The 16802-nt window shown below is 38.5% G+C and overlaps 1 protein-coding gene across 8 annotated transcripts in view; it reads right to left on the reverse strand.

Moving 5' to 3' along the window:
- LOC119774240 (C-Jun-amino-terminal kinase-interacting protein 4-like) overlaps positions 1 to 16802 on the reverse strand; it is a 53334-nt gene that overhangs the window by 20160 nt on the left and 16372 nt on the right. For 4 of the 8 annotated variants that reach the window (XM_038271665.1, XM_038271666.1, XM_038271663.1 and 1 more), the window contains exons 3-6: positions 10992 to 11062; positions 8247 to 8344; positions 3788 to 3932; positions 1792 to 1860 (exon numbers count right to left, since the gene is read on the reverse strand). In XM_038271665.1, coding sequence (XP_038127593.1) covers positions 1792 to 1860; positions 3788 to 3932; positions 8247 to 8344; positions 10992 to 11062 — 383 coding nt within the window. Of the gene's footprint in view, positions 1 to 1791; positions 1861 to 3787; positions 3933 to 5757; positions 6270 to 8246; positions 8345 to 10991; positions 11063 to 16802 lie in introns of those variants that run through there. The other 4 variants (XM_038271670.1, XM_038271668.1, XM_038271671.1 and 1 more) reach the window with 4 other exon arrangements.

Below are 16802 nucleotides of genomic sequence, written 5' to 3' on the forward strand. Positions count from 1 at the left end.
AACCAAAATCCTGAAGGTCCTTATGTACCATTAACTAACCATCCAAATCTGCCACCACTGACCACAAGGATCAACGAAATGAAGCTAAACTGAACAAAAAAAATAAAAATAAAAAAAGGTAGAAAAACAATTTGATCCAGTCAACATTCAATATAAACTTCAATACTATAATTTCATCCATTTATAACAGAACCATGTATGAATTGTCAGTTTGTTTTTCTTTTTTTGGATGCAAATAGTAGCATGATAACTCATTTTATAATGTAACGCGTCCTGCCAAAGACCTGATACCATGCCAACCGTTATCTTTATTGACATCAACTTATGAGTGTGGTTGAAGCCTACCAGTGATGACATAGGAGACGTAGAACCAGCCAGACCATTTTTTTTTTCTAAATCTGATTAAAAAAAGACATTTAGAAGTATGTCTGTTAAAAAATAGCACTAATACCAGAAATAACCAATAGTTTATATTTAATCTAAAAGCAATTCGATAAATTTCTCCTGCTTTAAATCTAATCTGACAAGTCAAAGAGACCATTTCTTTGATTTAATAAATAATCATAGTAGCTTATGATAGCTTCGCCTTATCTGTTCCTATTCCATCCTGAGGAGAGAAATAAGCTGTGCTGCTGCCATCAACACCTTTGTTTATAGATCTTGCAGATCGGCCTATTTTTCTGACTGTGACTGGCTGGATGTGCTCTCTTCATCATCTGATCTGGGAGGTGGCTCGGAGCTCGTCTGCCTAGCTGTGTGTTTCCTGGACGAGGCCGCCTGTGGAGCTGGTTTACAGTTGTCTTTAGTATCTCTACTTCTTTTTGTATCTCTGCTTCTGTCTCCTTGAACCCCAGTCGGCCTCAGCAGATGGCCGCTCACACTGAGACTGGTTCTGCCGGAGGTTTCCACTGTTAAAAGGGAGTTTTTCCTCTCCACTGTCGCTACAAGCTTGTTTAGTGTGAGGGATTGCATTCGAGTCAATGAGTCAATGCAATTACCTGGTTTTCCTTAGATAGAAAACTTCTAATAAATTTGACTGTATGATCTGGTGAACTGCAAAGTGCCTTGAGATGACGTGTGTTGTGAATTGGCGCTATATAAATAAACTAAACTGAATTAATGATCTATAGACATAGGTATTTTTTAAATTTTTTTTGTTCAAATAATAAAAGTGTAAAATAGTCTATTTTTCAACAATTATTGTTAAACTGAAATAATTTTATAGGCTCCTTAAAACACCAGATTATTTCTATTACATCTAGAAACCCCAGGAATGCTCTATGATGCATAACTGTGATTCAGAAAATTTAGAAAAATTATAATTTACAGGCTTTACAATAAAGAAGAAGAGAGAATGCAAAACCAACAACAAGATACTTTTACAAAGTTTCAGTTTAGTTTCAATAAAAAGTGCTGCTCTGGGCTACATCATGTTTCTGTCTATGAGGTCTAAACGCTTTAACAGTTACAGCAATAAATAAACCCATGATAACAAGAGATGATAAAAGGCAGATTGTTTACCCAGGATCCTCTGTTAAGTTTATACAGGCATGCTGACCAAAAACAATCAACCACCAAGCTGTGCAAAATAGTAATTAAAAACATAGATCCTTTTCCATAATGTATTGTTTTCCTGCCATAAATCTAAAATCAGTTGGAGCATATCATGCATTTTATACATCTAAAGTGTTAGCATCATTTAGCTTATTCACACAACCAACTCTACAGTACAGGAAATGCAGAACAGATAGAGAGTCGGTGTTGTGGATGCAAACAGCAAATCCTCTGTACCTGGCAGAGAAAATGTCCTTGTGTTATTCTTCCATCATCAGCTCTGATTTGGGAAAAATAATCTTCAAGCTGAGGGAGATTAAAAAGCAACCTCAATTATATGTGACTGCACAGTTTACCAGAGAGGAAATAAAAAAAATTAAAAACTTCAGCCAAGATATTCTCTGCGTATCCATTCTGTGCTGATTAAGAGCATTGCTATTAAAACAGAACAAAAAAAAAAGGCTGTTGTTGCAGGCGAGTTGCTGGTAAAGATTCTCAGTCATCTACGTCATAGTGATTCCAAAAAAATAAAAAAAAAATTAAAAAAGAAAAGTTTTCAGATAGAATAATTCAAAGACTTTGCAAACACAGTTCATCATTTAAAGCTGGCACCAGGAGAAGCCTCTTTGATGTAGCTTGACTTTTCACGTACATACCTATATCAGGCCTTAACTTAAAAAATAATAATTGAATGACTTTTAATAATTCTTAATGACCCCCGGAAACCCTGTAACAATATCTTCTTTTTGAATAACAAAACCCACTGGAACACAAACTTTCTGCCATGAGAACCTTACAACATTGGGCCGAGCATGTCCCTACTAAAACAGAGGTAAACCTCAGTGGGCCTCAGCAGATGGCCGCTCACACTGAGTCTGGTTCTGCTGGAGGTTTCTTCCTGTTAAAAGAAAGTTTTTCCTCTTCACTGTCGCTACAAGTGTGCATGGTGTGAGGGATTGCCTTTGAGTCAATGAGTTGATGTAATCAACTGGTTTTCCTTAGATAGAAAACTTTGAATCAGTTTGATTGTATGATCTAGTTGAATTGTCTCTGTACAGATGAGATGTGTTGTGAATTGGCGCTATAAAAATAAACTGAATTGTTCCGTCCTCTTGTGTCACATTTTATAGAAGCATATGTGGATTGGATTACAGCTGTGAGTGTTGCAGGTTTTTTGGCCTCTTTTTAGCACAACATCCAAAGCTCAGCCAGAGTGAAGGTTGACAGTCATCTATTCATAAGGGGAACTTTTCCCCTTTGTCAAGTCTGCTTATTTATAATGGGATCAAACTCTGACGACCTTCCCTGGAAACAATGCTGCCATCACCATGCCCAACCCTTGAAGAAGGGTTTGGTTTAGATTGGCAGGAATTCTTCCTCCTCATGATGCTTTGATCACCAATGCGCACTAACAAGCCTCTTTGTTTCACAATGACGATTTTGCCTTGGTCTAGCAACAAATAAATGAATAATTGCATTTATGTAGAATGATAGCCTACTTTATATACATCAAAATATAGAAAAGAAGCACACTGCCATGAAAAAAATAATAAAATGAATTAAGGAAATTCACTAAAACTCTGATTTTTGAAAGGTCTAAATTATAAAAGGTTTTTTATTAAAACACACAAGGTGGTGGTAGAGAAGCTGGAGATCTTTAGAAAAAAAAAAACTAAGGGGATTAAAACTGAGTGCCTCCATGTCCAGACTGAGGATCTTAAAAGGCTGAACAAGGAGAACAAAACAAGAAAGTAGAATAAAAACAGAGCTTACCAGGAGTAACCCTCTTTACCAAATCCAATCATGTTTATTGAACCGCAGTTGGTGTCAAACACAAACGGAGCCTCTAACAGACTCATTAATATTCATGATGGAGCCTTGCTGGAAGCATGAGTTCCAACAGCAACAATGTGAAAAAGACTGTGTCCTCCAGCCTCCTTCAAGGGTGAAGGCGGGCCCCAGAATGGCCCCACTTTCCCTTCTCTCTGGGCTCCACGCCATCCCATCACACACAAACACACAAGCTGCTACAAATTCAGGGGGCACAGAACAATCCACCCTCCTTGAACAGACATCCCCTCCTTCAGGGCTTACTGGCAGACGAACCTTCCAGTTTGTTCCTGTAACAGTTTAAACGACCCGAGGATGAGGTCACCGCCGGGGTGCGTGGGAAGCTCCCAGTCTATCCCGTCTGAGAGCGAAGGCAGCTTCGGGTGTTAATCAGGAATCCTACCTTAAGGCTGGTGTTGGACTGTGGATGGCTGAGGTTGTTGAATCTCCATGGTTCAGACGGGGTATCAGCAGCGTCTCTCTGGTATTCAGAGGACAGGCCATCGCTCCCAGGAAGTTGGAACACCATGGAGATGGGGCGCTCTTTCCTACAGACAAAGACAAACGGCTGGTTTAGACTCAGTGGCTTCAGTAATACACTTTAACTGCTCTATTCAGAATAACCAACAAACTTTATGCTTCAATTCATATAACAGCTGAACTATCATTTAATTTATAATCAAAATTTCAAAGATGAACAAGAAAAACAAAAAAACAAAACAATAGAACTTGAAGGTTTCTAAATGTTAAATGGCACCAACTACCAGGTTCAGGTACTGATTGGAGCAGCTAAAAGTTGTAGGGATGGCCATCAATGTGTTTCATTACAATAGGTTGTTAAGACCCTTGGCTTTCACTCATTATGAGGCTTTTTCCACCAGACTGCTCTCCAACAAAACAAAAATTACACTCTAGCTCTGGCAAACCAGGCTATCTATGGCTCTTAGAAAAAAGAACTGATCAGATAGGCAGCAGGTGTGTTTCCATGGGAAACAGCAACCAATCAAACCGTCTTTAAAACGGGTAAAACATGATTTTTTTTTTCTTTTCATTTTTGATCAGTCAAATTAAAAATAAATAGTAAAAACGTGTTGGTTCAATGTTTGATTAGAGCCAGAACAACAGGTGAACTGACTCACCTGTTGTGGAGTTTAGGAAGGTGGCTGCTTCCAGCTGCACTTAGCTGATTACTTTCCACTCAATCCAGGAGGGATTATTTCCACATCATCGCTGCTCATTTAATCTAAGCAGGTGCTGTTAATAAAATTTGCTCTAAAGGCTTCAGTTACCTCCTGTTTTCCAGATGAGGACCGATAATAAACTACAGCTGAGTTATCTTGGCAGCTATTTGGGAGATATGATTGTTCAGAAAAGGAAAGGAAAAACAAAATAAAACAGGGGGAGGATCTAACACTTAATGGATGAGATGTTGCTAATCTACCATCTTTTTGCTCTAATCTCTGCTCTGGATTTTGGATTTCTTGTTTTCCATATAAACAGAACAAAACATAGTAAAACTGCTGAATGCTGCCAATATTTATCCATTAAACGTTATGCAGACTTACTTCTTAGTCCTGAAAATATGTCAAACTTCAGTAAGTTTAGTAAAGTATGAAATTATTAATCCGATCTGCTTCCATCTTGCAGGCCGTTCATACCCCTCAGATATTCGAAGACAGACTTTTCTGTTAGTGTCTAAACTGAGTGAATAACCATTACTATGGTCCAAGTTTTATTTTTCAGCTGACCATTGTATTTGCCATAACAGCTAGCAGTACAAAAAGGGCTTTTCCTGAACTAAATACGTGACATTTTGTATATTCTTTTAACAATTTAAAGCTTCAGTATTTTTATTTCTATTCCTCATAACTTTAACCTGTAATTCTTTTTTTGCTCCCGTAAAACAATCGGAAGAAAATAATAAGACATACAGAAAGTGAATGCCTTCTAGATGTGCCTGCCTGCCAGAGTTTAAGCTACCTTTAAAGAACAGGCACTCTAATTAAATGCATTTAAATAGCTGTGATCATATAAAAAAGCCCAAGAAGTTGGAAAACTATTGCAAGCCAAAGCAAACCTGACCCTAGTCACTGAGGAAAACATTGCTGAAGCCTTTTGAATCTATCAATGAAGCCCGTTTTACCTCCAACACTTAGAGGGACTCAAATCTATCTAATAAATGGACAGTCTCAATAAATCATGGAGTTGTATCCCTTTCTCTATTTAGACCTACTTTGATTCTTTAGGCTCATCCTGTCTGTCGATAACACGCCCACATGGCAAGAGGAAAGTGACAGCATGGCTACGACGCCACTGTGGCTACCGAGAGAACAGGGAAGGTAAATATCAGATCACGGAGCTGAAAGCTGGTACCTGCTTTGTCTGGGTATGGAGGGCAACGAGGGAAGGGCAGGTAAGCCTCCGGTAGAGACGGAGTAGTGAACCAGCAGCAGTACAGACAGAGAGACCAGCACAGCAGAGTTGATGACCACCGCTCCCCCGACAAAGCCAAAAACAAACAGCAGCATACACCCAGGGCTCATGGCCCTCACCCTGGACCCAAAGGTGGGAGGGCACAGCTGATAACCAAGGTCCCTGAAGCTCTCTGTCGTTTGCCGGTGTAGCTACATCTGCAGTAGACTTCAGAGACCGTAGGTGCCCCTGGCTGGGAGTCGTTCCACAGCTCTGGATAGGAGAGCTGAGAGCAGAGGCAGAGCAGCAGAGGAACAATGTGTCAGCAAAAGTAATCCTGATGGATTGAGGCAGCAGCAGGGAATCATCCACAGAGAGTCGGACCAGGCTGGTACCAGCAGCGTCCGTGCTCTGCTTCACTCCTCTCCCTATCATGCAGTGAGATGCATGGCGGCTGCTGCGGTGCGGTCTAGAACACTCCGACGCCGTCCCCCTCCTCACAGCCACAGCACCCAGCACCCCTCCCTCTGGGTCTATCTCTCTCTCTCTCTCCATCTCTCCCTCTGGTTAGGATGCTGAGGCAGCTTGTTCCATATGCCTCTCCTCTGCCTGCAGCCTATCAGCTTCCAAACAGGAAGCCGGGTGAGAAATGTTTGTGTCTGTGTCAGGGCTGCTATGGAGCTGGCCGCTTTTAAAAGACGTTCCTCACAGAAACTAGATAGTAACATGTATTTTCATGTAGCAACACTAAATCCCATCCCGTTAGATGTTTGTAGAACCTGCCATAGTGGGAAGCGATCTTTGCTTTAGCTTCCTTATTCTTATCTGCCAAAGTTCTTATCTTAATGTCCTAAAAAATAATTTAATTGATATGAAACTCCCTTAAGTAGGTTCATAATTTTCACTGTAGATGTGCTGCAGTGTTTGGAACAACTGCTCAGTTGAGAAGGCAACATTCAGCAAAGTTTCACTCATTTTGGAGTCAGAAGGAACAGGGCAGCCTCCCAGACACTACGTGAGTCGCCCATTAGCCTGTTCTAAATATAGCTCAACCCATCGGTAAACTGCATCCCTGTTTTTTTATTTATTTTACCGCTCATCCTTTTTCATCACACTTGATTTTACATAAAAGCATTTTCAAAAACAATAGTGACCCTACTCAAGAGTATCATGATACTCTAGAGCCGTAATGGTGGAAAGGATCAACAAAAAAGGGTGAGAAAAGTTTGATAAATTGCCTTTTATTTGTTAAAAAAAAAAATTTATAAAAGATTTTTAGGCAAGAATTTAGACTTCTTAAAATCTAAATATCTGCTTGGTGCAGCTGAACGTTTGCCTGGTTCAGTCTCGCTAATACCTGGAAAAAAAGCCTGACCACTGGGGCACATGTTTTAAAAACTCTGCTGGTAATCATCACTGAGCGGAAGTTAAACACAGCTGGAATGCAGTTATGAGACATTTTATAGTCAATGTTTGACTTATTTTAGCATTTCATTTGATAGTGCAAAGAACGGTTGAGATTAGTGCAAAGCTGCATTATGCGATCATTTTATTCATCTGTATATGCATTTCGTACAACTTCTTTTTTTATTTCTTCATCCATCCATCTCTTTCCTCTCATTGCATAAGGATCGCGATGGGACTGGTTCCTATCACCAGAAGGCACCGGGAAGGAAGGGTAAGCCCTGGGCAGGTCGCCAATCAGTCACAGGGCAACACAGACATACAACCATGCACACACACACACGCTCGCACTTAAGGACAATTTGGAGAGTCCAATTAACCTAACTGTCATGTTTTGGACAGTGGGAGGAAGCTGGATCACCTGGAGAGAACCCACACATCCATGGGAAAACATGCACCCGGAAATCTCTTGCCACAAGGCAGCAATGTTACAAACTGCACCACCATGCCCCAAATTTTCTAAAAGTTTCCCCGCACTGTAGAGGGTGCTTGATCCACATCCTCAATATTTACCGTGTGTAGACGTAATGTGTTCGGGGCTTTAGCACCACAAACATCAGTCGGAGATCAAGCTTCCAGAGTATGCAGCCTGGATCGAAGAACAAAATGGGCGTGGCCAACAATGTTCAGCATTGATTTGAGCAAAGGAGTGACCCTTATGGGTTATTTCCCAAATTAACTGGCTAAACTGCATTGAGATCTCCATGGAGGCTGACAACTACAATAATTAAAGCTGATCCAAGTCTAAAACAACAAGTCAACATGTCATTTCTCTGCATCAGATTCCACTAATCAAAGCATTCCTTGTGTGGAGGATGGTTCTTTGTCTTTGCTCTTTTTCAACCTGCAGAGGTGCTGCTGGGTTTTAATCAGGTAGCATCACTTACAGATGAACAGCAAAACTCTAAACAAGACATTAAATGAGTTAAGTTTACGTAAAAAGGAAGATTGAACTGATAGCAGGAAAAAGTGTGCTGCTGTCGAACCGTCGTTTAGTTGATGTTCCTGAATCTGACGGCTCTGATGGTGTTGTTGCATGCTGGTGTTTAGCTCGCTCCAGGTGCTCCATGTAGCTGTGGATCATCTACAAAACAACAAACGAGTTAGGTTAAAGAAGATAATCCAGTAAATATAGAGTATTTTTCCTTTAAAAAAGAAAGAAAAATGGATGCATCTGTAAATGACCTATTGTTACTTCATGTAGTCAACAACGATGACAGTAGGAGCTATGAAATGAAGATGTGAATAATATAAGTGAGGTGTGTGTACTAAGAGCGTGGAGCTAACAGCTTTCATCTTTTTGTAACATAATTCAGATTAGCAGCATGCAGCTGCAGCCCGAGAGGTTTGGCGAATCAGACACCGGCTGGTGATTCATAATGGATGACTACCAGAGATCAAAGGCTAATTTCACCTTCGCCTGATGCACTATCGCTCCACTATGTGACACATCTACTTTATTCTTTATTTATTCAAAACTAGAATCAGAAGGACTAAAGGGATTACCAGTTAAAATTTAGAATTAGTTTAATTTCTAGTCGAGCAAAATTTTAATTCCCCTTGAACCAAACTATTGATCTTATTGGGAATTTATGGGATAAAGCAAATTTTTTAAAAATAAAATATAAGTGTATAAGTCTTTTGTACTCGGCCGCTTTTTTCATCAGTTCCAGCAGAGTCTGGCTCCCAACCTTTAATCTTTCATTTTTCTCCAGCTCTGACAGATTGGAGGGAAAGCAGCTGTTTACAGTCTGGATTGAGGAACTAAAACATTAAAAAATCTCTTATCTAAACCCCACCATAGTGGCTCTGTCAGTATATTTATTCTTACTGAGGTAATAGATGTGGACATTAAGTTTTCAGCCGCCTCCAGCAGGTTTTCTTCCAGCATTTTCCATCCTATTAGTTGCATCAATCTTTCAGCCGTCACATGCACGTCAATGTGTGGTGTTTTCTTTGCTAGCCTCAGATAGCATTCTGTTTTGGTCAGTTTTGAGCAGGAAACCTTATTCCACTTGTTGTAAACAGCAATTAGCTGTGTTTCCAACCAAATGAAATGTGAATCTTAAGCAAACTTTTACCAGTGTGAATTAAAGGTAATGTGAAACTGCGCTTTTTCCATTTGGTTTGAGGGGAATTGACTAAGCATGTCATCATACGTTGTCGTCTTCCACATTTCGTTGTCATGCTTGGCTGTAATAAACAAGAAGTAGAAGCTTCAACCTAGAACTGACCGCAGATGAGTAATGGAGGAAAGTTGTATTTAATGTATTGCTATCAGACCAGTTATTCTTACATCAACATATCAGCTAGTAAAGGCGATGTTACTTCTAGGCACGTTTATGTGCATAACTTGACAGCGGAAATAGCTGATCAGTCATGTGACGTAGAAGTTCTTTTTTTAACCTATTAGAGGTGATTTTAAGAGTAAATTTCTCCACTGTGACATCAATAAATTCAATCAATCAATCTATTTACAATGTCTGTCATGGTGAACAGTGTAAACGGAGGAGTACAGTGAGGGGACAACAACATGTTTAAGTAAATAAGTATTTGGGTGGATAGAACACCTCAGGCGAGGATTAAAAACTTTTTAGCAAAATTGATTTTAACCCAATTTTTTATTCTCCATCAAGGTTTTTTGACGCGATATTTTAAAAAATGCGCTTCAGAAAAAGCTGATAGAAACTAAACAAGTATCTTACAGTTGACGTGTAATAATGGCTTTTCTTCCTCAGGATTTCCTTCATTTGGCCTCTTTAACCGGTGTTCTGTCAGGTGAGAATACCCCGTCAGACCAGCATACCCATAGTCAACACGCATGCGCAACACGTCCGATTTTCATATGTGTATGCTAGTCCAGTTTATCCATTTAGTGTTGTATGAAAAATACACTTTAAAACAACCTCGATGGGCGTGTATCCCTTTAGTCATGTACAAAAAAAACAAAAAAAACAATTTAAGGTCAGATCGCCATACGCTTAAAAAAAAACACCAAGAAGAAAGATTAAATAGTTTTAAAGTTTTTGTGGTTTAAAGTGTATTTTTCATTAGGGGTTGGGAATTAATGAGATTTTCACGATTCCGATTCTCTTATTGATTCTGTGAAACAGTGAGCTTGGTAAGTGCACGGTCACATTCGTCTACCATCACCTGGGACATTCTACTTCTGCCTGCCTCGGTGAAAACAGAAGGCAGTGAACGGGAGCTGCCAGCCTCTGAGCCAGCCAGGCGACCCGTCTCCTCACAGTCATCTAAATCTAATGGAGAAGGCATCCATCTAATGAAAAAACATTACTGTAATATTTTGGAAAATAAACTCATCTCCCCTGATTTAAATAAACGAGAGTCACCTTTCTCTGGCTCCCTGAACTGTGGAGCATCTTCGTAACATGTACAGCATATACATTTTTCTAAGCTCCATACTTGTTTTTTCTAAAATCTTTTTGCTGCTGTAAACACAAGCATGTTCTCATTGTGGGACAATAAAGGGATTTCCTATTCTATTTACTATGGGTATGCTGATCTGACAGAACACCGGCGTTCCTGTCATCATCCTAATCTTCAGCTTCCTCCACAGATTTTATCAATATTGCTTTCAAACTAAATAAAATGTTAGCAAAAGTTTACTTAAAAAAACCTCAGTTAATAAGGAGTATGGATATAATGTATAACGTTTATTTTCCTCCAATTATATATATATAAAAATATTTGTCTGTTGTTTAGCTTACCTCCGTGTGTCTTTGATGAAGAGAATTGTATTCCCTCTTGAGCTCTGCTTCTCTCTCCTCAAATCTGCTTACTAAGAAAACAACAAGACATTTCAAAATATTAACCAGAGCAAATATAAACCATAATTACTGTTAATATTAACAATAAATACCGTAGTATGTGCTAAGTGAAAAGCCAGTGTAATAGTGGTGTAGTAATTAAACCAATTTGTTGTTATACCAACATACTCCAGCAGAGGGGGACGTTGTCCCATAAAAGTCTTAAAAGTTGATGAAAAGATCAGCAGCTTGTTTTCTGGAGGATGAGTTATTGGAACAAATGCCTCAACTATTCCTCTAATTTTTTAAGCCATGATGGACTTTCAGTTTTTCTTAATTTTGACTTTGCATTCTAGTGTTTTCAGCTCCTTTGTTTTTTAATAAACGCATTATAAAAATGTATCTGATTTTGATCTTAAAAACCTTAACAGATAAGACTCCTGTTTAATTATAAAAAAAAAAAAACAATACACAAAGTATGACAATCTAGAACAATAATATATTAGTAAAGCCATTGAAACTGTAAATAGGTCAGAAACAGATCAAAGCCATTAGAAAATTGACTTACATCCAGAACATCCGCTCTCTGGCGACCTTATTTATTTTAAAGCAAAGCAGCTGTTTCTGTTATCATTCAACTTCACTCGTCTATTCTATCAGAGGTAAACATCAAAGTCTTCCCCATAAGTCTGTGGCATAGTGAGACCTGTACCAGGTCTTAGATCCTGTCAGGCTGAGCAGTGCCGGGTTCTGCTGTGGTTCTGAAAGCATCTACTGTAGTTATGGAAAGTGAAATTCTGCATCTTTTTGAGGAAGAAGATTAAAAACAGAAGAGCAAAAATAACTTGATCACCTGAACCTCAGAATACCCCTTATGCAAAATTGACCCTGGCTGGTAACCAGTATGAAAGTGTGTTATTAAAAAGTTGTTCCATGACAACTTTCAAAGGGTTTAATGAAACATCTCTCACAGGGGAAGAAAGAGAAGAGCTTTTTTTTTTTCTTATGAAACAGTGGAACATGACACTCCCCTCCCCAACCTGTTTCTGAGCGCTGCATGCTGGCAAATTAAAAAAGAAACGTCCATTCACCTTTCCCCTGCTAAAAACAAACGCATCTTTTCTGTTGGTACCAACTAAGGTTCTACTCAGGTTTTAGTTTTTCTTTTATACCAAACTGTTAACAATTTCATTACTCGCTTTAAGGTTAAATTAGTCCAGTCATGCTGGTAATTATTCCTAGTTTTTATTTATTTTTTTATATGAACAAAGAACCTGAGATCGTAGCTTGAGCTGCAAGTAAAATAAACATATCGAATTACACGCACACACATTCATTACAGACAAATGTGACACTAATTTGGGTGCATATTCCAGCCATTTTTCCCAGAATTCCTTATATTTCTCCAGCTGATGCCTCAAAGCAAAAGTAAATATATTTCTATCCAGTAAATTTCCTGAATGATCCCATGCCACTGGTCAAATGATGGCAGATCTAGTTGTAACCATCTCCTGGTTTTGGCTTTCCTTCCACTTGCACGAAGAATCTTCAGCAAGTATCTAACCTTATACAAGACTGTTTTAGGAGTTTTACCGAGATACAGAGTGACAGAAGAGTAATCTAAATCCTATTATTTTATTCTTCTCAGGTGGCACCTCCCTCCAAAATAACTGATTTTCTGCCAAGCCTAAAACACATGAAAGTGGTTAGCCATAGGAGAACCATACTGTCTCCAACAGAAGCCTTGGCTCTGGGCGCCTGTGATGCTTTAAATTTAGGAATTATGAAAAATCTTGCTACATTTTTCCAGCCAAACTCTTAAAGCGCTCTAATTTGCATTGGTGGTTTGTTTCTCACATATTTCTATCCAGGTCTCATCTGATATTTGTGTTTATGCCTTCGCCCATTTTTCCTTAATGTGCAATGTAGAGCGGCTTTTAAAGGCAGAATACCAGCGATGGGAGTAATCAAAATTATTACACTAAATGTAACTATAACGCTGTTACCATTGCAGACACCCCGTTACTGCACGTTACTCAGGTCGCACAATTAACCTTTTTTCATGATAGGACTCGTGCGCGCCTTGTCATGAGAGAGGGCAGGATGAGATTGGCTGTTACGGGTGTTAACGCACAGAGAGATGGAGAGTGAGGAGGACTCCAGCGAGCTGCGTTTCCCCATCAGGTAGTTCCCCTGCATCTCCGCACAGCGCAGGCGCCACTATTCACCGCGCAAGCGACAGGAAATGCGCATAAAGGCGCGTAACAGCCGCATTGTGCTCGCGCCACAGGAGAACTATGGAGAGCGTGAACATTCTAATGTTGGATGGATGGATGGATGGATGGATGGATGGATGGATGGATGGATGGATGGATGGATGGATGGATGGATGGATGGATGGATGGATGGATGGATGGATGGATGGATGGATGGATGGATGGATGGACTGGGTTTATAGGCCCATCAGATAGCGTTCCCCCCTGATGTCATTTACTTTAAGTTGCAATAAAAGCAAAACTCTCTGCAGGTCTTTGTCTTCCTCTCTATTCAGCTGGCTTTTGAAACACACGGTGAGAAGGTGGGGGCCGGGTGGTGAGGGTTACAGGGGCGAGAAACAAAAAAGTAACGCAATAGTTACTTTTACTAGTAACTAGTTACTTTTATTGTGGAGTAACTCAGTAACTCAGTTACTTTTTGGGAGAAGTAACTAGTAACTATAACTAATTAGTTTTTCAAAGTAACGTGCCCAACACTGTTGAATACTTCCATATAGTCTTAACAGCAACTTTTTAGTCTTTTGTTTTATATACTTCACAAAATGTAGATATATTGTATTTCTACTTCTCTTTGATTTGAAATTTCTTATTTTAATAATCCTAGACATGCAGCTTTCAATGATAGTCCTGCTTCTCCAATATAAATGTGGCTGGAATCGAATCATAACTCTTAAATTACCATTTAACATCTTATAAGGGAAGTAAAGGACGTGATCCCTCTCCTAACCCACTGCTTAAAGCCCCATTCCATGCTGGCATGTTTAAATTCTTGATGAAATGCTTTCCAATTCAAGATTCTGACCTGCTTGTCTATAAATACACTGATAGCATAAACTAGAGCATAAGAGTTTACGGTTATATCTTCTAACTTGGTTTTTATTCCCTATTATAGACTGTATTGGATTGTTTAGCTGAGTAGTTTCCAATATTTTCCATTTAGATTCATAAACTGGAGACCACAAGTGTAGTAAGGGTTTCAATTTTGCAGCGTAAAATTAATCCTGTAAATGTGGTAAAGCTCTCCCTCCTTTTTGTTTTAGCTGCAGAGTCGAACTTGGAGATCCAGGCAGTTTATTCCTCCAACTGTTTTAAGTAGGCAGAGATTGGAAGAGATAAATAAGCCTTAGCATGTTAATTTTAATAATTTATATTATATTACTTTAATCCAGTGGGAGGAGCGTCTAGAATGTGATCTCTTTTTTAATGGGACCATAATTATATTGAAAAAGTTTTGACATATCCTTTGTCAGGTTTATTCCTAAGTATTTTATGTTGGGTGATTCCCATGAAAAATTATGTTTCTCAGGAAATCTGGGTGCAGAATATATGTTTTTTGTAGATTTTAAGCTTATATACAGAGTATAAATTATATTTGTTTTAGCAGAAACATCAATTTAGGGATGCTTAAGTCTGGGTTTGTGATAAAAAAGTAAAACATCATCAGCAAACATAAGCAACTTATGTTCTTCTCCTCTATTCATGATCCAATTTATCCCAGAATCCTCTCTAATTGCTTGAGATAAGGTTCAATAAATAATGCGAATAGGGTTGGACTCGGCAGACAGTCTTGGTGTGTCCTTCTTTCCATACTAATAGTTTGTGATAGGTAACCATTAACCCTGATCCTTGCTGTTAAAGAAAAATATAATTCCCTAACACATTTAATAAAACCATCCTATATATATTTCTCTCTTTTTTTTTTTTTTCTTATGCTACTCCATAGAATAAAGAACAATAGTTCAGCATTTTTGCTGTTATCACCTGGCAGCCCCATTGTGGAAACATGAGGCTAGAAAAAGCCACGTGCAGCACATTCGCTAACATCACTTAAATCCAGCGATGCGCCGATCTGATACCTGGAGCAGATATTGGCTGCAATACTGATGGATTTGATATCAGAGATCCAATCCAGTTAACTTTAAATGGAACTGTTCATTTGTGTTTTTGCTACATATTTTTTAATAAATAATATAAAGTACATTTATATCTGTGTTCATTTGTTACCTTTTCTCAATCCTCATGTCGAGGCTAAAGCCTTCACTCACATGCAAAGATAAATAGTTAATTTATTTATTTAAAAGATTAATCAGATCAGTATCAGATATCGGCTGATACGCTCAGCCCAGATATCTGTATCGGATTGGATAAAACTGGATCGATGCATTTCTACAATTATTGTATTATTATTGTAGTATTATTGTGATCTTATAACAACTGACACTGTCAAAATAAAGACTGGATGATTTTGCCTAATAAGGAAAACTGAAGTCATTATTAACAAATATTGCAATTGTAAATTTATCTTAATTTTCATTCCCACTAAGAACAATCATTTAAATGTTTCACTGCAGGGTTTAGGTTTTTTTCATGACTTTGAAAGCTTGCCTTTCCGTTGTTGCAGGACTTGACTATAACCTTTGTGCGAAAAAGTGCTAAATTCTTCTTGCATGCATCAATCTGTGTACTACCTCTATGTCTTTCTTCATTGATTTCCTCATTGTGAGATCAATTAAGTTTCATTTCATGTCTGAGTGGTTGCAAACCCACTTTAAGCATATTACTGCCATCTAATGGGCTGGAGGGATTACATTTAGTTATTTTACTTGTTAAGTGTAATATGACCATATTTGAGGACATCTATGATTTAAAAATTTGTGTCGTTTTTTTTTTGTTTTTTTTATCACAATGCAATTGTACACAAGAGGATTAGGGCCAGCGAAAAAATAAAAAGTTAACTGAATTTTACATTTTATTTCAGTTTAATATGGGAGACAATTCAGAATTCTGAGATTAAAGTCAAACTCCTGAGAAAAAAAGTCAGATTCCTGAGAAAAAAAGTCAGAATCGTGAGATTAAAGTCAGAATTCTGACTTTTTTCTCGTATTAAACCGGGAAAAAAAAATCTGTTAACTTATTTTTTTTTCAGTGGCCCTAATCCTCTTCCGTACAATTGATTGTCCAGCCTTATTCAAAATTAGACAATTATAAAAATAAAATCAGAATAGCCTTTTAAAATCGGTCAGAAAACTACAATCGGTGACCCCCTACATCTAATCTCTGACAACAAATAAATCACCTAAAACAGCACAAGCCTTTAACTCAAATTAGTTCACTTTTATTTTGTGCTGACAGCAACCTAAGCTTCACTTAAACAAGACATAATGTGTTTTTTTCAGTATTTCAAAAAGCCCAAAGCAAAGCCTCGGCATCTCCAGTCGAATAATTGACAGTAGGTGTGAAAGATGACGGCAGCCTGTGGAGTTCAGGGGTGAAGCCATTTTTCAAGCACTATGTTGTAAACAAGTAGGTGTTAGGTGATGAATCAGAGGCAAAATTCCCTAACTTCTGTTTGTCCAGCTCTGTGTCAGTCTGCGTTTAGGTTAGCCACAGTACAGCTACACAGACCAAGTATCTGGATGCCCTCTAGTTACATGAAGAAAGGATCCATTCATCGAAACACAAGCTGTAACTTCAGAGGTTGAAAAAAAAGAAATAC

Source organism: Cyprinodon tularosa, unplaced genomic scaffold, assembly GCF_016077235.1.
Source record: "Cyprinodon tularosa strain WSP-4 unplaced genomic scaffold, ASM1607723v1 ctg803, whole genome shotgun sequence".
NCBI classification, from domain to species: domain Eukaryota; kingdom Metazoa; phylum Chordata; class Actinopteri; order Cyprinodontiformes; family Cyprinodontidae; genus Cyprinodon; species Cyprinodon tularosa.